This window comes from Bacillus rossius, chromosome 1, assembly GCF_032445375.1.
Source record: "Bacillus rossius redtenbacheri isolate Brsri chromosome 1, Brsri_v3, whole genome shotgun sequence".
Taxonomy (NCBI): Eukaryota; Metazoa; Arthropoda; class Insecta; order Phasmatodea; family Bacillidae; genus Bacillus; species Bacillus rossius.
The window spans coordinates 237,212,425-237,236,432 of NC_086330.1; the positions used below are offsets into that span (position 1 = coordinate 237,212,425).

The following is a 24,008-nucleotide window of genomic DNA, read 5'->3' on the forward strand; positions in this document are numbered from 1 at the left end:
AGACATAATTTTTTGCTATTGATACAGTTAACCTATTGTTTCTTACATTCCAAAGGTAGTAAAATATTTTTTAAAATAATAAAATAAATAGTGACTAAGTTGTTACAAGTCACAATCATGCTCGGCTTAGACAATGACTGTTCCTTGCACATACATAAACACTTGAATATCTGAAAATGCAGGTTGTGGGGTGTAAAGTTCTGTTTATGATTATTAACCTTTCAGAAAACTATGTCTTGTTGAAATTAAATAAAAGCATTTAATATGATTTTTGGCATTATTCATCGCACAATGAAAAACCTATGTGTACTTTACAAATTAGGTCCAACAGAAATCACTCATTCATTTTCGCTACTCGTTACTCCCAGTCCTGTGCCTTAAAGAAAAAAAGTCCCTATCGATCTCATCATTTAGGTACGTAAAAACACGGAACTATGTCTCGGTGGACCAATGGACCACCCGGGACTGCACCGCACGTCTGGGGCCTAATTTCCAGGTGAATGCCCCAAGCTAAGAAAAAACTAAGGTTACGTTACATTAGTTGCGACCCAGCCCTGACTGTTATTAGTGAGCTGCCAAACAGTGCATCAGCATAGTCAAAATGGTATCCCTGCACATTTATGACCACATTTTCAAATTTGTGGCAATCACAAAAAAGTTCATAAATTTGTTTAACTGAGAAGCCAGAGACTACATACATTCAGTTATATACCTTTGGTCATGAGCAGTTACAAAAGTTGGTAAAACCTCGCTCACGAAATGAAGTTCATATGTCAGTATTGCACTAGTGTTCAATAACAAAATCCTTCCAGTTGCATCAGATTGGGCACTGTCAAGGCCACAGTCCCTGTAGTCCAAATTACACTGCGCGATTCTGCACACTGCTAGCTCTCAAGTGGAGACAAGTTACACTGGATGGTAACAGTCAGCCAAAACACTTGTAATAATTTTTTACACTAAAATATTTCATAAAACAGGGATACCTATGTGTGTTTGTGTGCACATGAAAATCAAGTTTTTAAGTGAAAATACAATCTTTCTTGCGAGGCAACATATACTAAGTCTCCCAAAAATTTATCAAAGTTCACTTTAAACTGGATTTCAAGTATGTAACTGCTGTGACTAAAATCTTTCTAAAAAAAAAAAAATTAAAACATTTAGTCACAGTTCTTAACTTAAATTTAAATATGAAAATAAATAATTATTCACATAAAGCAATAGCATAAACAACAAAAAATATTTAGCAAAAGTTTAACCAACAATTAAACTAAACATAAATTAATAAACATTATTTAAGAGGTTTAAAAAATTAAAAAGTTTAAAAAGCCATTTTAGAGAAAGTGTAAATAATGAGTAGAAAAACAATTAGTCCTCGATTTATATAGTAGAATAATCAATTAAATTTTTATGTGCTAAAATTTAAAGTAACACAGGTTTACTAAAAATATTTAAACGATAGGAAATTCAATTACCAAAAAAAAAATATGAGTTAAACCATTGATGCAGAGATGCAGAATTTTTTTTAGAATAGAGCATTCAGTTTACTCCTGAAGGATGTTAACATTGGCATATTATTTTGTAAGTCTGCCATTCTATATTGGTAGTTAAGGTCAGTAGCGATTTAAATCCAACTTCAAGCCAGTCATTAAGGACAATATGATGCGCAATAAGGTCACTAATTAGTATAAGTGAATCACTCCGAAAATATTTAACAACAAGAGCATGGCTGTTGATCGTAACTTCGAGATACTTTATAAAATTAATACAAAGAATAGCTTGTTTTCAAGTTTGAAATGTCACAAATATACCATGTTTTGAATTGTCCACTCAATATTTTCTACTATTGTATTGTGAGATGGTATTCAAATAATTTAAATACTTATGTGTTAAAAATTCAGAGTATTGTTCATGTTTTTGATTATGTGTAACCTTTAAACCCTCTAAACTGGGTAGTTATATAATGTAGTATAATTTTGGTAGTAAAGTTAAATATTCATTTTCTCTATTCTTTAATCATTTACTTTTATTTTGCATAATAGTATCTGTAGTAGATTTTATATTTAAAAATGTCCTGTCTAATTTGGTCTCTGAAGCACTAAAATCCTCCTCCCACCCTCAATTTTTTTTTTGAAAGATTGTTAAAAATAAAATTGTCGGATGAACTGCAGAGTTCATTGAGATTTTATTTTGAAAACTTAATGCATTTCTAGTTACTGTGCAGAGTACCTATTTATTAACTTATATTGCCATTGCCACAAGGTAAATATTTTTTATCAAAATTTGTCTGTTTTATAAAAGTCAAACAGTAATCATTTAGCTATATGTTTACCAAAGAAATCTACTTGTTTTATCTTTAGCACCCCTACAGTTTATCAACATTTTTGATCATTTTTTACCACCAAAAATAAATAAACTATTTGCTTTCCACTTTTCACTAAAGTTTCAGTTTCTTATTTTTTTCTTATACGAGAACACACGTGAGTAGTTTACTGTGACCTACATTTGTAAATATTATTTTTAGAATCAAAAGCTGGATTTCTGCCACGAGGCTCCAAGTCTGATGAGAGCGACAAGGAAGAGGACCTCTTTTCAGATGTGGACGAAGCCGTGGATTAGCGGCCCTCTGTTCGCTCGAGATTGCTGCTGACAACATTGCATTCTGGCATCATACCATACTTTGTAATTGCAGAGCTGCCAACCATTACGGATTTTCCGTAATTATTACGGATTTTAACCCCGAATTACGGAATTACGGAACATCGCTAGTTTATTACGGAAACGAGGCTTTGTGCTGCATGGTAACGGAAAAATTTACGTTTCTGCTGTGCGTGTTTCGTGAACGCTGTTTGAATACTTCGGTTGGTTGCTCAAATAACGGAACTAGTAAGTGTGCGCATGTACGATGTACTGTCGAAATAAGTAAATTAATTCTCGTGTTTTCAAATAATAATGGGATGGTATTACGTCCGTTGTACGATACAACTAGTACATATCCTCGGACTTATCGTTTGAAGGCTACTTACATCACGATAATTTTTGTACGGTACTTTGGCTAACCTGTGTTGTATTAATTTATTTCTTGAAAGCCATTTTTTTCATCATAGTGTTTTTGTCCGGTTTTTGTCGTGTCTACAGACGTGAAAATTTTTTTATTTTTTTCGATAGTGTTGTGTTCTTCAGTGCCGGTTGTAGAAATGAAGCGTGTGACAGAATAATGTGCATCTGTGGGAAAAAACACGCAAGACTTCAGAACTTTCCACTTAAATATTCAAAAGAATGGCCATGATTGTCGTTTTCAAATGTTTGGAACGCCACGGTTTTGTAATGTATGCGCGTGTGACTTTTCGATTGCACATGGTGAAAGGGATGACTGTAGACGGCATATTGAATCAAAGAAACATGCAGAACATTTTAAAGCCGTGACTAGCAATAAATCTATATTTTCGTTTTTTCGCTACATCTGAAGAAACGAAAGTAACGAACGCAGTTATTGTTTACAAGTCCTTGTGTTTGTCTTGTTTGTTTACATGACATTTCTTATCGAACCAGGATAAAAGAAGCAAATAAAAAGACAGTTGTTTTAAAGTTTAACTTTGAATACATTGAATTGAAGATTCAAAATATCCAGTAAAATTATTAATATTTCTTACATATTCAGATGATTGTATTGTTCAAATAGATTTTTTTATGTATTAATTTGCATTGTATTCATATTTTTCTTTTTCTTTTGCATATTATTGTCGTTGTTTTATCTTGTGAGTGTGTTATAATGCCCCAGGAAAAATTTATCGTGCATGATTTACGCGTACTTTTTTCATATACCTAATTGCCATTACTGATGGGTGTGATTTGAGGTTGGCAGCTCTGTAATTGTGTTTCCTCTCTGGAGATGCAAGAGTCGTATGTTATTCAAAGTGACATTTAAAATGTGCTAAGCTAGAATGCCAATAAGATTTTTTCAACTTGTGTCGCTTGTGTATTCTAGAATATATATTTTTTTTCCTATATTTGAGACATAAATTATCTTTTTGTGTATATGAGATCATAACATGTTAAACAGGCTTTTTATTTTAAACAGGTGTAGCCTGTATAACTATGGGCAGTAAAAAATTAGCACATTGCTATGGATACAATTTTTTTGATAACTTGCACTCGGAATTCTTTTTCCTTGCTAATTTTCAATCTAAATGTTTTTTTCAGCTACATTATATTAATATTTTGTTCATTTTTAAAAATTCCTTTATTAAATTCCCTAAAATACAAAACTTTAACACGTTTGTTAATTGTGTTACAAAATGTATCATTTCAGACATAGATGTGACCTGACTCACCTCTCCATTCAAAAATCCTATATTTACCATATATTTGTACTTTGCAGATTGTCTGCGACACATAGGTGTGTACAATTTCATTTCTGTGAAATGTAAGTTTTGTCACTAAGGCTTACTGGCACATCAGTTAATACACAAACTGTGTTGACTTGCATTATTTAGTGGAGTGCAAATTAAACCACAGCAACACTAAACCCAAATATTTAACACATGACAACATATGATTGTCTGGGGAGACAATAATAACAAGGACCTAGCCCGTCTCCGCCGAGGACGAGTGTAGAACCTGGAACGAGTAATGCAAATGCGGAGTTGTACGAGTATAGTTTTTGTATAGTATAGTACATCGTACATGTATAGTTTTTGTGACTAGCGTGCTGCGTGCTATTTCCATCATGAGTGTGTAATGTGGCCAAGTTGTGCTTCTAAGATAACTTTAAAATATTTGTCTAATCCAATAAATTCATCATTTAATATTTTCTGGCATGTTGAAATACCAGTTTTTATTTAAGTAAAATAAACATTTAAATTTTTTGTATTTTTTTTTACAAAACTATAATAGTGTTATGTATGAGTTTGAGGATTATTTTTCCAGTTTCTATAGGTAGCACTCAGAGAATTTGAATAGATTTTTGGTGCTGAACTGCTAATGTTTTCTGTTATTAATCATGTTATAATAAAAAATAAAAAAAATATATTTTTTTTTGTGGGTTTGCCTCATTAAGAATTAAAACTGTAAAATACAGAAGACGTGTGACAACTGTGCATTTCTTGTGTTTTTATGACAGTAGTTAGGTTGGCTCACTGAGCACTGTTCTCAGCATTTGTGAATTCACATATTTGCAAGCAATCAGTGCAGCAAGTGTGTGTGGAAGGCTGTGGGGAGTGTGCCTTACTGTAAGGCGAAGTGTAAGGGAAATATTAGTTAGCTAGCAGCAACATATGAGAACATTGTTTTAAATGTATTGTAACATTTATTTTGGTACTTTTCAAGTTTAGAATACTACTAGTTATGTTTTGTTGTTAATGTCAATAGCATAATTTTATATGACATGTTTATTGTTTATGCATTTGTATGTAAATGGGGGTGTTTGTGTGTGCTATAGACATACCATACCAATGGTTTGATTTGTAATATTGGATATTTGAGAAATTGTTTTGTATAATTAAAGTTGTGCATGACCACATGGTGCTACCTGCAATGAATTTTATAAGATTTATAACCTTGCTTCTTTGTTACAAGAACAACAGATGGAGGAAAAAAAGGTAATTTTAACTAATTTTCTTTATCTTTCATTTAAAATTAATGTGGATGTTTTGATTGTAGTAAATGAGCTGATAAACAAAATAACACCCAAACAGATGAGTATTATATGGGCCAGAGAAGTCTTGCCGGCTGGCGGCATGAATGCTTATCAGAAGACGTTGACTTGGTGCGTAAAGGCAGTGGAGCTGAGCATGGCCACAGGAAAATGGTTTATAGTAAAGAATGGAGTAATCAGAATGACATTCTTAAATCCGCAATAATTAAGGTCACTATCTTTTACTTGGCACACATAGCTGATGTAGAGCCCTAAATAGTGAATTTTAACACTATAGTTGTATGACATCTCTTTATTTACCATCCTCATATGTATCTATACAAATAAAGTATAAATAGAGATGGATATTTATAGCATTTTTATATAGCATATTCAGCATTTAGCATTTGTATGGTTCCAAAACAACAACATGATTCATTTACTCTCTTCGGCATGACTCTAGCTACCAACGTTAAATTTAACCTCCTTAAAATTCCTACATTTTTGGTGAGAAGCCACCGAACGCGCCCTCCTGGTGCAGTGATGGACAGACGACTGGTGAGATCATGGCACCTCCTTCATCACGCAGGAAGGAGAAGTCACATGACCTCACAGACCAATCACATACTCTCTCACACACAATTCAATTCACAAGCCAATAAAAGTACACAACATAATCACTGAATTGCATTTTCCATACATATAGACAGGGACTTCCCATTCTCCATCCCTTCTTAATTTTATGAAAAATATCTGACCTTGGTTACCAACGCTCCGAAGACATATCGTTTCTGTCTCTCTCTTGGTGGGGAATCACCATTTCTATCTCACTCGCACTCATAGGTCTCATATACCTGTCTCTTTCTAATACATTCCACACCAAGTCCCTTGTTCTAGAACATTATGTAACAGCCTGTCCTGAATAAAAACGTAATATATCACTATAATACCATATTAAAATCAAAATAAGTAGTATTGTAGAAAACATTCATACACAGTGTTATACAAATATAGTTAGTAAACAAAGTTTAAAAGCTTTCTTGAAAATGCAAAATAAGTGATTATCAGACAATCATGTAACACATTAATAAAAGTTAAAAACAGCAATCCTAATACAAATTACTTGACAAAATTTAAACTTATTTAGAAAAAACCTGAAAAAGTAGGCTAAAACAGACAAAAATCCAGTACGACTTATTTGTGAACAAAAACATAAAAAATAGTAATGATTTAAAATGCCTTAAACTACAAAGTACATTATTAAAACACACAGCAAGTGCAAATATCAACCATAAAATACATAAAAAACGGTAACATATTCCTAGCGAGACTTCTTAAGAAAGGTTATTACATGCATGAAAACAGTTCAAAAGAAAAAAAAATTAACTAAGAGGGCAGGGGTCTTGCAACGTTACAACTGGAAGATGAAAGACCCTCCAAGCTGTCTGTGTGCGTCTGCCGTCGCTGAGAGCCTCGTGCTCTCCGCCCTTCTTTCCACAGCAGCTGACTGGAAGGCTGGGCGGGTTGACGACTCAAGTCGCCCGCTCACAGAGGTGCTTGCGCCCCAGGAACTGCATCCCAGTGCGGCTCAACATTTAATGCGGGCTCCAAGGCTCCAGCACCAAATTTCTTGGTACTTTTGTGCCCCGCCCCACTATTCTAACCTGGACCTTTTCACCTCTTGTCCAGTAGTTACCTGCTTGCTTAATGCATGTACGTAGTTTTTTTAAATTTTTATAGCACCTCGAACTTTGAGATGTGTGTGGTTATGAATGGTCAAGTTCGAAACACTGTAAAATGGAAATCAGATGATGTAGCCAAGAAGCTGAAGGATTGCATTTCTCACAGGATTGTTTTCTTTAAGGAGTACTAGTCCTGTATAACGTACGTAGTGTTTTTAAAATTTTTATAGCATCTGGGACTTTGAGGTGTGTTAGTTGATGATTGGTCAAGTTAGAAACACTATAAAATGGACCAGATGATGTTGCCAAGAAGCTGATAGTTTGCATTACTCATAGGATGTTTCCTTTAAGGAGTACTAGTCCTATATAAGGTACGTAGTTTTATTTGACATTTTTTAGCACTTCGAACTCTGAGATGTGTATGGTTATAAATGGTCAAGTTCGAAACACTATAAAATGTAAACCAGATGATGTTGCTAAGAAGCTGATACTTTGCATTACAGGCAGAAGTGTGTTTTTTATGGAGCACTAGTCCTGTATAACGTACGTAGTTTTTTTGACATTTTTTTAGCACTTCGAACTTTGAGACGTGTATGGTTATAAATGGTCAAGTTCGAAACACTATAAAATGGAAACCAGATGATGTTGCCACGAAGCTGATACTTTGCATTACACGCAGAAGTGTGTTTTTTATGGAGCACTAGTCCTGTATAACGTATGTAGTGTTTTTAACATTTTTTTAGCGCTTCGAACTCTGAGATGTGTATGGTTATAAATGGTCAGGTTAGAAACACTATAAAATGTAAACCAGATGATGTTACTACGAAGCTGATACTTTGCATTAATCGTAACATTGTGTTCTTTAAACAGCACTAGTCCTGTATTACATACATAGGTTTTAAAAGAAAAAATTTAGCTCTTCGAACTTTGGGATTAATTATTTTCACTTAGTCCCTTCTTGCATTAACTTCCTACAGATTATTTCCGCCATGTATGATAATTACGGTACGTTTTTCGATTCGAAGCTGGGCTTCGAAGCTAACTTCTCCTCAGTCCCCTTGAGGTCTACTGAAGTTTCCATTCTCTTGCGATCGTGAGTTTTGTTTTCCTAGCATAAGTTATATCTAATGTCTTTCATTAATGGTAGCTTAAATCTCGCTGACGAAATATTTAAATGAGTACATAAAATACTAACAATATTTACGACAATTTTTCGAAAGAGAGTATTCGGACCTGGCTGGATAATTATAACCAGGAGTAATGTAGAGCTGTGTAGAACTATGTACTTGGTACATGGTTTGCAAGTCCCGTCCATGAAATACGGGGCTCTTGACTCTGTAATATATATACATACATAAATCTGAATTATAGATAATTGCAAAGTTTCGAATCCATACGACCATTAGAAGTTGGTTAAAACCGACTTATAAAATTTGTTTACATAGCTTGTTATTTACTTAGTTACAAGTGAGATCAGTTCGATGGAACGAAATTGTTTTGTTATCTGGGTTACACAAACTTGCAAAGTTTAAAAGCGATAAGACAATTAGAAGTAGGTTAAAATAAACTTGCAAGTTTGATTACATAGTTAGTTACATAGTTAGCTAGTTAGTTACAAGTGAAGTTAATAAAAGCGTGTTAAAAAGAGGATAATTGTAAAATGTAAATAAAATTAGCCCATTGTAAAACCTTAATTTAATTGCAGTATAATATTTTGGGTGGATGTTATTGTTATAATTTGATCACAAAGAGTATGCTTATTATTACAAAATTATTCTTCAATTATCATCAAGTATGTATGAAAGTTATCATTAAATAGCTTAAGTTAAGGAATAAAGTCAGTAGTCTGTTAACACTAAGCCATTTTTAAATTGTGTTACGTAAGACAGTTGTAGAGTGAATGCACAAAACCGACGAAAAGTAATAATAATATTGTTTACACGAAAAAAATACTCGAATAATACCTTTTCATTGACTCAGAGCCCCAAATTGCTTAACTTTCTGCAAAATCTATGATAAACAAAATCAGTTACTTCTAAAATCAACCACTAATTCGCCTTATAAAAAATATTATGGTATTGATGTCTCGCAATTAATTGAGTCTACGAACTAACCTTAACACTACTGTCATGTAATTATGTTTGTTTGCACTGAATTAAATTATTTACATACACTCTTCATCTCGCCTTCTTTTCTTTTCTTGAAACACAGTTTTTTTCTTCTGTTCCTCTTGCGCTTTTAAAATATATTCAGATTCACGAATACTTTTACCCCTGCTCACATTTGGTTCCACAATCTCAGTAATAAACAGTGAATATAAAACCGACAAAGTTTCGGAACCATTTCTCTCTCCCAAAATACAACATCTTTGTAAACCTTTTCAATATGCAGATTTTCTTTCAGGTCACTCATCACTATCAAGTAGCAAGTATCTCGTTCTGAAATGTTCAGTGTCCCTTGAATTTGATAAAAATAATTGTGTGTTTTCCTCAGAATTAATTTTCCTTCATTTTCTTCTAAAAAGAAACTTTTCATCTGTTTGGCCAATTGTTTGAGCCCGATTCCAATGGCTGAAGGAACACATTTCACTTTGATGATTGAATTTTCATCCCTCAATAAGCCATCTGGACTTGCTCCTAGAAACCTGTATGCCAAGTCAACAAATAAACCAGTTTCTCCTTCAAAACATTTTATTGCAACACACTCATTTGATCGTCCATATTCTATTGCAGCTGTTGTTACTGGTGGCTTGTAGAGAAGTTGCTTGACGAGGGAATAGCAACAAGTCGTCTCGTTACTCTGGCAAACTGGCCCGAAATTGCTGGCTGTGAGACGTATTCTTCTCACTTCATGCCACAGTTCACAATCTGACTGTCCAATCGTCTGTTGAACAATATGGTCACGGCTTTCTGCTGTCACACTCAAAGTTTTAAGAAATTCTTCGCATTTTCTTTGCACATTATTTAAATCCCCAGGTTCCTCTAAATCAGGCCCGTAGTCTTCGTCAGCCGTTTAACTGGCTTGTCGGTTTCAGAATATTCCAATTTACAAAGTGTAATAGTCACATGCTGTCAAACTCTTTTTTTGATTAACTTCTTGTGTACCATTCCTGGACTCCTTCCAGTCAGTTTCTTAAAAGGGCTGATCTCCCATGTGTGGCCTTTCTGTAATCGCATTCCAGCAACAGTGCATAGACGCTTTGTGTACCGGCGTTGTACTTCGCCAGGAGACTCATTTAAAATTCTGCTTGGTTGCTTGTCTTATCTTCTATGAGTCTTGGTGCTTTAGCAACCAATCTGTTTACTAGACTTTGAACCTGATCAAATATTTTGGAATCCTTAAGAGATTCAATGTAGCAGTTCCAGCTTTCTTGGGAGCAAAAGTATTTATGGCAGTTAGAGTGCTCACCAAAGACATGATAAGGGCCTTGCTTAAAACTTTTATCAGATCTTCAACTTTGTCACCAGAATTGGCACAGTGTCGAATGGCACTTCTCGCTGCTGCTGTCAAACGAGGAATGGACGATTTCAAGATTTTTCTAGCTTCGGTGGGAAAGTTTTGTCGGATGAAAGTTTGTGGAGAGCACTTGTATAGTTCTTAACACAGTGGTTGGAACACACAATTTTGTGGATAGTGCGTCCGTACGAAACATTTTGCATGAGTCTAGCATAAACTCTCGAGTCGCCATCACCAACAAAATATTTGTATTTCAGACCATGCATTGCTTCACTATTCTTGAAACCTTCTACGAGAATATCTTGCTCCATTGAAGTCAAAGCTCTGCACTTGTCCCAATTCTTATAACACCCATGGGGTATTCCTGGGACATTCTGCTTTGCTGCTCACTCACATATACAGCAGTATTTGTTGCGGACACCAATAAAAAGCAGCTTACCAGTAGCCTGGCCAATTATAACAGCCTGAAAACCAATTAAATAAATATTGATAGCTTACAGATATTTGTTGTGATAAATCAGTCAAATGCAGTTCAGAAGCAGCACGTCAAACATTGGCAAGTAAACATTCATATTCTATACCATTATGTATGGTCTATTGAATGCAATAAAAAATCAAATCAATCAAAACCTAGAGCAAAAACAATTAACATTATTATTATATTTTTTTTATATAAAAAAATTAAGCGAGCGGAGGCGTGCGGAACGCCTCACTGTGACGACGGGCGCAGCGCGTGTTGCAGAAGGAGGCCTTGTTCGGAGACGAGGAGCAGCTGATCTCCGAGGAGGAGGGGCAGTGTGCCGCCCTGCTGCCCGCGCTGACCGCAGGTACCGCCGGCGAGTCCCCGGCACCCGCCCCCTTTTCCGGCACCCGGCGCGGCGTTAGCACGGGAACGGGAAGCCTTCATTTCACAGACGATAGAAGCCACACCCAAAGTTCCCCGAGGTTCATGCTTGCTTTTTTTTCTTCTTCCGTATCTTTAATGTAGCTATCCTAACCAAATCAACTGTCCACAATGTTTTAAAGTAGTATTTATAATGTAGCTAACCAAACCTAATCTAATTGACCATTAGTATCATTTTTATCAACACTACCATATTTATTTACAATGAAGCACGAAGTGCTATGGTTACCGAAAATGTTTACTCTAAATCGATGATTCGTTAAATCCGAATTACCGATTTTCAATGACCCCCGCACTCATAATCGCGTCCCTACGTTTCCATATCGTAGACAGGGTCGACGCTGATATCTTGTGCTGCCGTGTTATCTCAGACTTTGTCAACTTTCCATCTTCAACGTTTTTGATCTCGCTCGTACGGCCTCTGGTTCGTACGTACACCTCGGTCGTACATACAGATTTTCAGAAACCGTGAAAAATGAGGCATAAAATAAAACAAAGTTTAAAAATATGAAAAGTGTAAGAAATACGTTAAAGTTTATTAAAATACAGTCGCAACCTGCAGCGTTTATAACATACGAGCTACATACACATTGTGTCACAGTAAAAAATTAAAAAAAAAAAATGGCCACAAATTGATGGAAATTTATCGTCAATAGCGCGCCGTACGTGAAGAAAGGTCATTGTACTCGGTCAGCTGCTGTTACGGCACGGCGTAGCCGCCAGCTGGCTCTCTTTGTTCGCTGAGCTGCGCATGCGCAGTATAACTCACTCTACCCTCCGCCTAGACTCATGACCTTCCATCAGCAGCCAGCCAATAGACGCGAGCTTAGCGGAAAAAAAATAAAAACTCCACCGCCCGTGTTCCAGTTTTGCCCAGTTCTAATACCAGTTTATTGGTTTACGCAGCAGTTTTCTCGCTGCCTTGACATGTTCAAATTTACGTTCATCTTGATGTCTTGATACCAATGATTAATTATTTACAATCCCCAGAAAGAAATGGTTAGTAAATAAAGTCATGTACCAATAAAAAAGTTAAGCAGGTCATCAACAGGCAGTATAGTCAATTCCATTCGCAATCTGTAGTAAAAATCCAAGAAGAAAAGCAAAAAATCTAAGTCCGAACAGCACTTATAAAAAACGTATTCCAAAAACTAAACACCACGCACAAAGCTCTTACTGAGAATAATAGAGCTGTGGCAAACCGTATGTATTCGGTACTGAGTAACGGGTGCGCCATCTAGTAACGAATAACGAAACGTTACACACGGCTGCATCTCGTTAGTCGCATTTTTCGTATGTTTTACGCATGCGCGCGCATCTTTGATGAATTTGCGTTACAAAGAACGATGTTTGTTTATTAAGTAAAGTATAATTTGGAAATTCGTCGTCAAAGTTTTTTACTTTTTATTAAAGGTATTGTGTGTGTAGACAAAGTTTGAGATTGGAACAGAAACAACGTAAGAAAGTATTGTTTACAAATTAGAAATATGTATGTTTTTGTTTTTTATTATCGCGTTTTTTCACGTTTTTTTTGTTATCTTAAAAGAGATAATATAAAAAAGCCGCTCTAATGAGATTTAATTGTTTCTTGGTTAACAAAAACTGTTAATTATCAAATATTGTTAATTGTTTATATTCTATTTGTTATTATTTACGCGACGTCATATTGTACGCGTACGCAATAAGACTCGATTCGTTTCTGCAACATAACATAGTATGTTATGCGGTATCAGAAGTAACGAGTAACGTAACGATATGATAGTAACGAGTACTAATTGTTATAGTAACGAATACATACGGATACCCTTTTTTTCGTTACTTTTACACATCTAGAGAATAATGATATTGGTGTGACGTGGTCACAAGTTGAAAAAACCTGGAGGACGGGAAAGGGAATATTTGGAAACGTGTGATTATTGGCTAGCACTGTTACTATGCGGGCGTGATTGGAAGATAACGTGGTGAGTCAAGCCAGGGATAGACGAGGAGGAGGGGGAGGGGGATGCGGACAAAGAAACCCTTCTTGATGTCATGTGTCGCGAACAGTCTATCTATTCAGGTGCGTGCAATGGCACGCACCTACACAATTCAGTTACAGCGCCCGGAGTTTTTAAGCAATTTGAACAATTTTTTCGTATTTGGACAGATGATGCAAAGGCACATATTAATATATAGTACCTTCACTGTTTATTGTTTTACAATTAAACTACTAGAGATAAATTTTTTTTGTTAAGTCAGAATTTAAGTGGAAATGCGAACCAACCACTACACCACAAATTTATTACATTTTAAAAGATTTGTATCCTTTAAAATGTTTATTTTGTGACCAGTCAAAGCAAACATCGAACACAAAAAAAAATAATTAAAAATACTTTTTTTTTATCACAGCATGACTAACACAATACAGTTTGAAAACAGGGTTATTACATATTCGTGTAAATATAAGACAGCGATCATCTAACATTTTTTAGGCAAAATGAACACTAAACCACTTAATTCCAAAAGTATTGTAAAGTAATAGTATTATTATTAAATTTATTACAGAATGTGGGTCATTTATTTTTTCTAACTATGGTGTGTGTGGAAAGAAAGCATTCTTTTTTAATTTGTCAGTATTATGTTTTTTATTTCTTATTAAATATGTTTATTACAGCCACCCTAATTTGCTCGGAATTTCTTGCCATTTTGTCAACCGCGCCCTTAACGCATTAGTAGAGACATGCAAAAGATGTGTTTATTTTGTGATGAAAAGTGATGTTATTTTCCCTTAAAATCAGTGTTATTTTTACCTATAAGTGGGTTTATATTATTTTTTATTTTTACGATTTCGAGTGTAAGAAATATGAAGAGAACATTGCATAGCTGCCAACCATTACGGATTTTCCGTAATTATTACGGATTTAACACCGAATTACGGAATTACGGAACATCGCTGGTGTATTACGGAAACGAGGCGTTGTGCTGCACGGAGACGGAAAAAATTCAGTTTCTGCTGTGCGGTTTCGTGAACGCAGTTCGAATACATCGCGTGGTTGCGCAAATAACGGAACTAGTATGTGTGCGCATGTACTATTGAAATTAGTAGATTAATTCTCGTGTTTTCAAATAGTAATGGGATGGTATTACGTCCGTTGTACGACAAAACTAGTACATATTCTCGGACTTTTCGTTTTTCGGCTACTTACATCACGATAATTTTTGCACGGTACTTTGGCTAACCTGTGTTTTAATTTTTTTTGAAAGCCATTTTTTTCATCATAGTGTTTTTGTCTTTCTACAGACGTGAAATTTTTTTTAATGTTTTTCGATAGTGTTTTGTTCTTCAGTGCCGGTTGTAGAAATGAAGCGTGTGACAGAACAAGTGTTTCTGGGGGGAAAAAAAGAACGCAATTCTTCAGAACTTTCGACTTAAACTATTCAAAAGAATGGCCATGCTTGTCGTCTTCAAATGTTTTGGAACACCACGCGTTTTGTAATGTATGCACGTGTGACTTTTCGATTGCACATGGTGGAAGGGATGACTGTAAACGGCATATTGAATCAAAGAAACATGCGGAACATTTTATAGCCATGACGATTAATATATCTATATCGTCGTTTTTTTCGCTACATCTGAAGAAACGAAAGTAACGAACGCAGAGTTATTGTTTACAAGTTCTTTTGTTTGTCTTCTGTTGTTTGTTTACAAGGAAGTTCTAATCCAACCAGGATAAAAGAAGCAAATAAAAAGACAGTTGTTCACAAGTTTAACTTTGAATACTTTGAATTGAAGGTTCAAACTTTCCAGTAAAATTATTGACATTTCTTACATATTCAGATGAATGTATTGTTCAAATAGTTTTTTTTATTCATTAATTTGCATTGTATTCATATATACCTATAGGCCTATATTTTTCATTTTTTTTTTTGCATTTTATTTTCCTTGTTTTATCTTGTATGTGTCATAATTCCCCAGGAAACATTTATCGTGCATTATTTACGCGTACTTTTTTTTCTTCATATAATTGTCATTACTGATGGGTGTGATTTGAGGTTGGCAGCTATGACATTGTAATATAATTGCATCATCAATTGAAACATTACATATTAAAATTACACAAATATAGGTTAAAAAGACAAAAGTTTAAGAACTCAGATTCTAAATTAAGTCAACCCAATAATTTCAGAACCAAAGTACTTTGACACAACATTTAATTTTAAAATGAAAAAAATAGCCATTGTAGCTAAATTTTCTTGTTTCAAATTAGTTCTCTTGTCAGTAAGAACATTATTGTATTGTGACAAGAAGTGTTCCGAATCAAAGTTTGCACACAACATCCATACTGCTTCCAGGCACTTTTCAGAAAATTCAGGTTGTGAAAGTTTTACAACTTGAAGTGCCTTCACTACATCCACACTGCTTACTTAATTTGTTTCTCAACTATCTATTTTAACTCTCCAAAACCGGTGATCAGCTCCTGGAGGTCCATTTTTTTCAGAGTAGAAACTTTACACAACTTAGCAAGCAAAATAGGGCTCATGTCTGTAATCAAAATATTTTTAGGATCAAAGACAGTCAGTGTTTCAAAGTCAAGTCTGCTTGGATCTGTAGCCATCAAGCTGGTAAGCTTCACCAGAGATTTTGTAGCCACTTGCACTACACTTCTTTTCACAGCAGCTGCTTTCGTAGTGTTCATGTGATCCAAACTTGTTTTGTTTTGTCAAAAAAAATGCACTGCTTCATGTTTTCAAAGTTGCGCTGCACCTTAGTAAGCTCACCATGCAAAATATGAGTGTTTGGGTAGCTCGAGCCTTCTAGCCTCGTTATTAAATCAACAAGACACTTTTCATGATCTTTCACAACAACCGCCAGGCACTGAATCACACTTATTTCACTGTCACTTATAGGACAAAAACAGCACAGCAACATTTTGGGTAGCCTTCATATCATCTGACTTGCAAAACTCCACAACCAAATGAAAGTAGTCAGCAAGGTAGAAAACACTTTCAAACCAGGAATTCCACCTTGTGACTACAAGCATTGGAAACAACTGGCAGTTTTCACCTTTATTCTCTCTGAGGAACTGAGAATACAAGTGTTTCCTCTTCTTCATGTTCAGAAACACATTCTTTGTTTTGACAACTACTTCATTGAGATCTTTTAACTCCTGAGCCCAAATGTTGCCAACCAGACTTAGCTTGTGTGCCCAACATGGCACATGTTGAGCAATATGTGACATTGGCGCTTTCGAGAAAGTGAACACTACCAACAAGAAGTTCAGGGCTAGAATCTGTCAAAATCCTAAAAAGCACAAAAAACACGCACCTCCCTATTTTGTCTGTTGTCTCGTCGCAAAGAATGTCAATCTTCTTTCCTAGTAACTTTGCCTTGACCTCTTCAAGATGTGAACTAGCAAGCTCAGGAACATATTTTTCTCTAAGGGTTCTTGAGTGTGGTAAATTGCCCGCTCCTTCAATATATGTATCCATCCAACTCCGAATGTTGGGATCACCAAGATTTTCCAGTGGTATATTTGCTTTAACAAAAGCTTCCACCGTGTCTTTCGCCATTTTGTTTGCTAAATCTTTTTTTCTTTTTTGCAGTTTGCAACACAGCTGAGAGAGACATTTGTCTTTTCTTTTCAATATTGTTAGCAGCCAGCCTCTTGTGTTTAACACTTTCCACATTTTTTCGCAGGTGTCCTTTCTATCCCACGAGACAGTAACATTGCAGTGACGACACATTAATGTTCTTTCATCACTCGCATATAACCCACGATCACGAAATTCGCGCTCACGAAGTTTGGTGGTTGCTTGAGGTTTCGACATATTTTACACTTTCACACTTCTGCTGAGAAAAATGAAGATGTTTTCTATCACAAACTACAGTTTTTATAAAATAGCCGCACTGTATAGGTAATACATTTTTAAAAGAAAATTATTATTCTTAAACAGAAAACGAAATTGTTAAGTTTGTTTACAGTACGAGAACAAATTAAAACAGTTTGCACAATACATAGTAGATGCAAGATGAACAGTTGTATGTAAATTATAATTTGCTTTGCGACACAAGCGCTGTAACGCACAAAATATCCAACAAAATGGCTGTACATTACTCTTTGACTCTGTAAACGTGCCCTTCGAGAGTACGTAACGTATTAGTGCTCGAATGCAGTTTGCCAAGAACGTGTTTTATCAAATAAATAATAAAACATAAACATTGGCAAGTGTAGTCTTTACATTGATGGTGTATCAATGGTGACAACGGCTGTTTATTTACTTTTTTTTTAAGTTACCAAATGGCGGGAATGTGTGGTTATTCGTGGTAAACAGACGTATTTCGCAAAAAAAATCACGGTATCAGAAATTATGTAAGGTTATTCCTGAATTTTGCGCAAAAATACATTTTATCGCAAATGCGAAATTTGCATGTCCCTACGCATTAGGAAGGATTAGGGAAGAGTTTGGTGAAGCTCTCTCTCTCTCTCTCGTATGGTCATTTAGTAGTTATTACATGAATCATAACTAAGAGATAGTAGTTGTGAATTTTAAGTGTAATATTAATCATGATCTGTAAAGACTACCTGTTCCTTGAGACTGATTTTGTTTATTTGAAGTTTAAAAACTAAATAAAAATCATTATCAAATTAGTGTTAAGTTATTTATTTTTAAAAATCTCCTTTAATTCATCTCTCACTAGACATCCCGTACGGAATGATGGACCTATTCGTTTCGATCCTAGAATAAAAACTATTTTATCAAGTTAAGTGGTATTGTAAAAATAAACCTCTTGTTAGCCTAAGCGAGTATGTCCTCTGAGTTACAGTGACCCCCCACTTAGGCTAACAAATGTCGGACGACTTCAAGCCGACTAATGACAAGAGTCCATCAGCCAATGCCACGATGTAAGAAGAAAGGAAATGAATATGTGACCACTCTATAAACACCAACAAGTACAGCCAAGATCTAAAGAAATCTGTGAACTACATCGACCACATCCCAGATCTATTGGTGCAGTGCTTCTGGCCAGCTGAGGACAGAGCATAATTTCTTAAAGGTTTGTATGATGTACTGAGAAAATTTATTTACAAAAGCTGGCAACAACAGCAGCAATGAGAATGACTATCAGAAACACAATAATGCACATTAATAATATGGATAAGAAATAACAGTTTCTACCTGTTTCTGCAGAAGCATAACACCATTACTATGATTAAACATTCTTAAGAGTTAAAACTTAATACATAAATTATTTGATTCAATTTCATATTGATTAAGGACTCCCTGGAATCATTAAAACTAAAAAAAGGCATACTATATTATATTACCCTGACCATTTTCCATTATTGTCAAGCGTATTCTTTATTTTAGATGCTTGTCAAAAAATTGTTTATATCAAATACCTTCTTTACAAGAAACGTTAACTTCAATAATATTTTGCGTAACAAACATGACAATATAATTTGTCCTTTACATAATAACATGTAAAAATTAAAAGTAAACAATAACATAAACCAATCCAACAAGTCCATATGTGAGAAAAAGAGTCAATGTGATGTTGTGTGCTAAGATGGTTTGATGAGAACTTGTGCTACGCTTGCAAACTCAAGCAAACTACTCTCTTTCTCCACTGGGTTTCCTGAAATGCTGAAAGTGTTGATACACGGGCAGCGTGTCTTGGCAAGTTTCAGCTCCATTACGTCTGAAATGCCATTATCCTTCAATGAAAGTTCTTGGAGTGACCGAAGTGATGGCATTCCTTCCAGTGATTTAATGCCATTGTTGTCTAACACCAGCACCTGCCAACATAGTTCCAAGTCAGAACAGTGCTTTATGGGATAGAAGTATAATCAAAGCCAAAGAAAAAAAAAACACGTAATAACACTGCTGAAAAATTGTCATCATATATTAGGTCCTCTTTATATTACAGGCAGGTGATGAAATCACTCCTCTTTATACTCTAATCCACATTATAGCCGATCATGACAGCGCTTTTTCCGTCAAAGCCTTTTGTATATCTAAGTGAATTTTTCGATTACCCCACTTTCCTCACTAAGAATCAGAAAAGAATAAAAAATTTAAATCAGTACAGTGATTCCAATTATTAAATACAGATCACCCCGGAAAAAAAAACCGATACTCGAGAAAATCGTGATGTTGAAGATATGCTTAAAAACAATAAAACCACAAATATAGACTCTACACAAAAATCCTTGTACTACAAGCTCAAATACTGTTGTCATTGAACGTCTCGAGGGCTGGACTCCCAAGTTCCACACTGCATGACGAACCACCCCACCAATCACATTCCTACAGTCACAGGACAGCGGGATACTAGCTGTCCTGCAAACACTCGGCTGTTAACTAATAACTAAAATAAAGTCTGTTCAAGTGAACTTTTAGCAACCCAGGCTGCTGCCATCCACACTTTCTAAATAAGTTTATTAAAGATTTGTTACTGTATTCTAATCAGAGATGATATGGTTATGTTTTCTGGCATGATGTAAAAACAACAGCTGTTTATTCTGTTGAGTTATGTGTGCATTGTTATTATGTTTTATGATTATATATTACATTATTTCACATTTTTAATATTTCTGATGAGATGCTTACTTTAATATGAGAAAGTCATTTCAAGAGTTTGTGTGTGTTCACATAATATACTTTTATATTTTTGCTGTGGGATTTTGAACACAGTCTAATGCAATATGGTGCCAATCACATAACCATTTGAGAGAGACAGGTATATTTGGTATATGAAAAAGTAAATCATGCAATGGGTCTTGTAGGTGACATCACAAGGCATCACAGTCTGTTTTCACACTAAAAAGTAGTTTGTCATTGGTCATATGTGTAAGCTGCTCTGTAATTGGTTTTTGATGGCATCATGAGTGCAGTTTTTTTCCCAGTGGGTAAGAAGCTGGATTCATAAGTTGCCATGTCAGTCATTACTCAGGCATCTGCAAGTGGCATTCGCGAGGGTAGGTGTGTTGAGTGTCATGCAGGAGAGAGAAGAATTCCACACCTGTGGTCCAGGCCGTGCTGTTTTATAACCTTATTTCAGTCAGTCAACTAGAATTTTACTTCCACAGGCAGCAGCGAAGGGTCAAAGTGGAGCCTCTTGAGAAAAAGCTGAGCATGCAATGTCTCTCGGCCATTGGGACCATGCATTATAAACAATCATGGGATTTAACTGACCAGCAGTTTTAATATTGTGCCTAGTGATAACCAATTGGTTTGAGAAGTTTCTGTTTGTTCTCTTGATGTAAATGTTACTGCATCGTAAAATGGCTGTCATGTTTTGTGTGTGGCAAAGGAAATAATAAAGAATAAGTCTACAAATATTATTTGTGAATTCTTTTATTTATGCAAGACAATCTTAAAGGTAAGCAGACTTAACCTCAAAAAATAATATTCTATGGAACATGTATTATTATCAGAACCCATGCATGTAATAGCCAATTTGAGCCCCATGGCAACGCTTCACAATGCACAGGTTTCTTCAAGCTCCAAGTTTGGTTGACCTGCTACTGCTTAAAGGAACGACAGACATCTTGCATGTTGATTGTGCTTTGTGATTTTGTTTTCCTGTAAGAAGATGTTGCAATGATTACTGAAGGTTTACGGTAGCGATCATCTAAGCCTGCTGGGAAAAAAAAGCTAAAATTATTTTAAAAATCTCAGGATATGAAAACTCATGCACGAGATATAAAAAAGTTACGGAAAAGTGTATACGCAATGGATTTGGGGGGGGGGGGGGGGGGGGGTGGAATTGGTTTTGAGTGATGGTATTATTACAATAAAAAGTTTATATAAAAGGTGAGAATTTATAGCTTGTGCTTCCTCAGCAATTATCAATATATTTTTTTTAATAATCTTTCTAACATGGCATTGATTTTGGTCGTCCGTTTATGGCGTTTCACTGCTATAAACAAACCAGCTGTGATCAGCAGCTATTACATTAAAGATTTTTTTTTTCCAGTCCGTCACAGTAAACATTTTATTATTCAGAGTTAATCCTTAAATAAAATATTTATCACAAGGTATATTTAGATACATGTATATTTAGATACATGTATCTACGACAAAAAGTTGTACTGAAAATATTTATAAATTTTGTAATACCTGTTAAGCAAAAATAAAGAATGCTGCAAAAACATAAATGCAGAGGTTAACACTAGTACTACAAATGCTAACTGTGCTGAAGTTAGCTCTATCCGCTGGATCTATTTACCGCTCAGTGCTTCATTGTACAGAGAGCTTGGGACAACAGCCTATGCTATGAGATTCCACACAACTACGGCAAATTCTGTCCCGGTTTTTATTTTTTTACATTAAAATGTGCAATGATGTCGATAGACCTGAGGACCTTTCCATAGGTGTCTACTACCATTAAAAAATAAAATTCAAGAGTCAACCACCGTACAGGTAGCATCAGTCTCTCTGAGAGCCTCCATATGAGGTTTTCAAGGTACCTGTCACAAACACTGCCACCCACTTTGGCCATTGGTAATGATAGAGCTAATACATACGGGTCTTCCTACAGGTGACTACTACCAATAAAACATAAAATTAGAGAAGCAAACACTGTACAGGTTGCACCAGGGCTTTTAAGGGTCTCCAATGTGTGGTTTTCATGGTAACTTAAAAGGTAATTCAATATTTTGAATAATTACTTAATTCAATAATAAACATTTAAAAGTAATGTGAGGCTTCTAAAACAACCAATATTTGTGGTAATGGAATCCCCACAAATGGCCAAATTTTAAAAGAGAAAGCTGAACAAACAGCGCATAACCTAAGTACGTCATTTTAATGATTTTTTTTTTTATGTAGCAACTGATCTGTACTATTTCCCTTTTAAGAAGTTTTCCCTGTTAATAAGTTTTTATCATCCAGTCCCTTGAAAAACATCTTAACATGGTTTTATTGTACTATTCTGGGTTTCCCTGGTTAGAGAGTACTCCCACGGTCCTAGTGAGCGTCTCTCTCCAACATGGGATGCGCTGCAGTATCATCTATCATTTCGGCGCCACGGCATCAGGCATCTTTCTTTCCTTTTACAGAAACCACTGTCTTACGTTTAGAAACATCACCCATACACTATGAAACACATATGTAAAAAGGACATTTAAATGAAACAAAACATTGAAACTCACACTTACATAATTATTAGTAACCTAGTCAGAAAGGTAAAAACCAGTAAACATATAGTTGAAAAGCTTTTCTAAATAGAATAATTAGATATCAAAATTAATTACAAAAATATTCCAAACAATAGTATATAAATTTAAATCCAGGTCACTGTGACGAACTTACATAACCATAACCAACTGAGCCCTCTGAATGACAAAACATAATACAGGAGAATCCCGTTATAGCGAGCACGGTAATACATAGCGAGAACACGGCTATAACGAGGTCTTTTTGAGGAATTTACGGCGTGATCGCGTGAAGTACGCTTTGGTTATTTGTCTGCTTTATCTCCACCCCTCTCGCTCGCCACTAGACATCTTGCCGTTGACACCTGTCACATTCTTCAGCCTTGCAGTCGCCACCTAAGTGGGCTTTAAAAATAGAATCCCGTCCTTTCTTTCTTTTATCAAACTTCCACTTGGCTTCAAGGCCAAGGTATGCTCGACTTGAATAAACCAAGCCTTTGAATATACATATACTTGTAATCATTTCTTATTATTTAGAAAATAGACAAAATCTATTTTTTCCCGCCATTAAACATAACAATGCACACTTTTTTTTAAATATAAATGCTCTTAATTAATTTGTTGGGACATTTTCATTAACGAATAATAACATTGTTTAAAACTATGTTAGGCCAAAAAAGTCAGAGCCGTCTTTATACTTGTTGCTAATTGATCGCGTTAATAATACACAAATATTTATAAACTTGTTTGGAATTATTTCAGTCGTGACACGTTTACAAACACGTCACGTTATTTATTTTACTATCTGACAAATAGTAGGCATTTTGTACCGTATTTATTTCCGAATCGCTAGGACAGTTTTCTTGTAACTTTTGTTTCGGTCAGTTGTTGGGGTATCTGTCCGGGAACGGGGTGGTGATGGTTTGTGTTTAATCCCAAATTAATTTTCAAAAAAAGTTTACAGGTTTCTTTAAATGAAAAAAGTATAGTTTTCCAGCGACTATTTGGTTTGAGGCATATCTGCGTTGCCGCACTCCTGCTTTTTTGTAAGGAATTAAATCGTCGCGCTACACTAGCGCCGCCCGTTAGCAACATCCCGAACCAACATGGCCGCCAGCAGACAGCCCGCGTCAACAATAGATAGCAGGTCAATGCTGTGTCGGCCGCGGGCCAAGTCGAGTAATCGATTGCGG

At 35.4% G+C, this 24,008-nt stretch overlaps 2 protein-coding genes across 7 annotated transcripts in view; one reads left to right on the plus strand and one right to left on the minus strand.

The window, feature by feature from the left end:
* Window positions 1-5,533, plus strand: part of LOC134527383 (putative ATP-dependent RNA helicase TDRD12) — a 393,271-nt gene extending 387,738 nt beyond the window's left edge. For all 6 annotated transcript variants that reach the window (XM_063360027.1, XM_063360029.1, XM_063360028.1 and 3 more), the window contains one exon: window positions 2,522-5,533. In XM_063360027.1, coding sequence (XP_063216097.1) covers window positions 2,522-2,616 — 95 coding nt within the window. In that variant the 3' untranslated portion in view covers window positions 2,617-5,533. The remainder of the gene's footprint in view (window positions 1-2,521) is intronic.
* Window positions 5,534-5,930: 397 nt separating this feature from the next.
* LOC134546221 (geranylgeranyl transferase type-2 subunit alpha) overlaps window positions 5,931-24,008 on the minus strand; it is a 78,171-nt gene continuing 60,093 nt past the window's right edge. Inside the window, exon 11 of the mRNA XM_063388852.1 lies at window positions 5,931-19,452. Coding sequence (XP_063244922.1) covers window positions 19,219-19,452 — 234 coding nt within the window. The 3' untranslated portion in view covers window positions 5,931-19,218. The remainder of the gene's footprint in view (window positions 19,453-24,008) is intronic.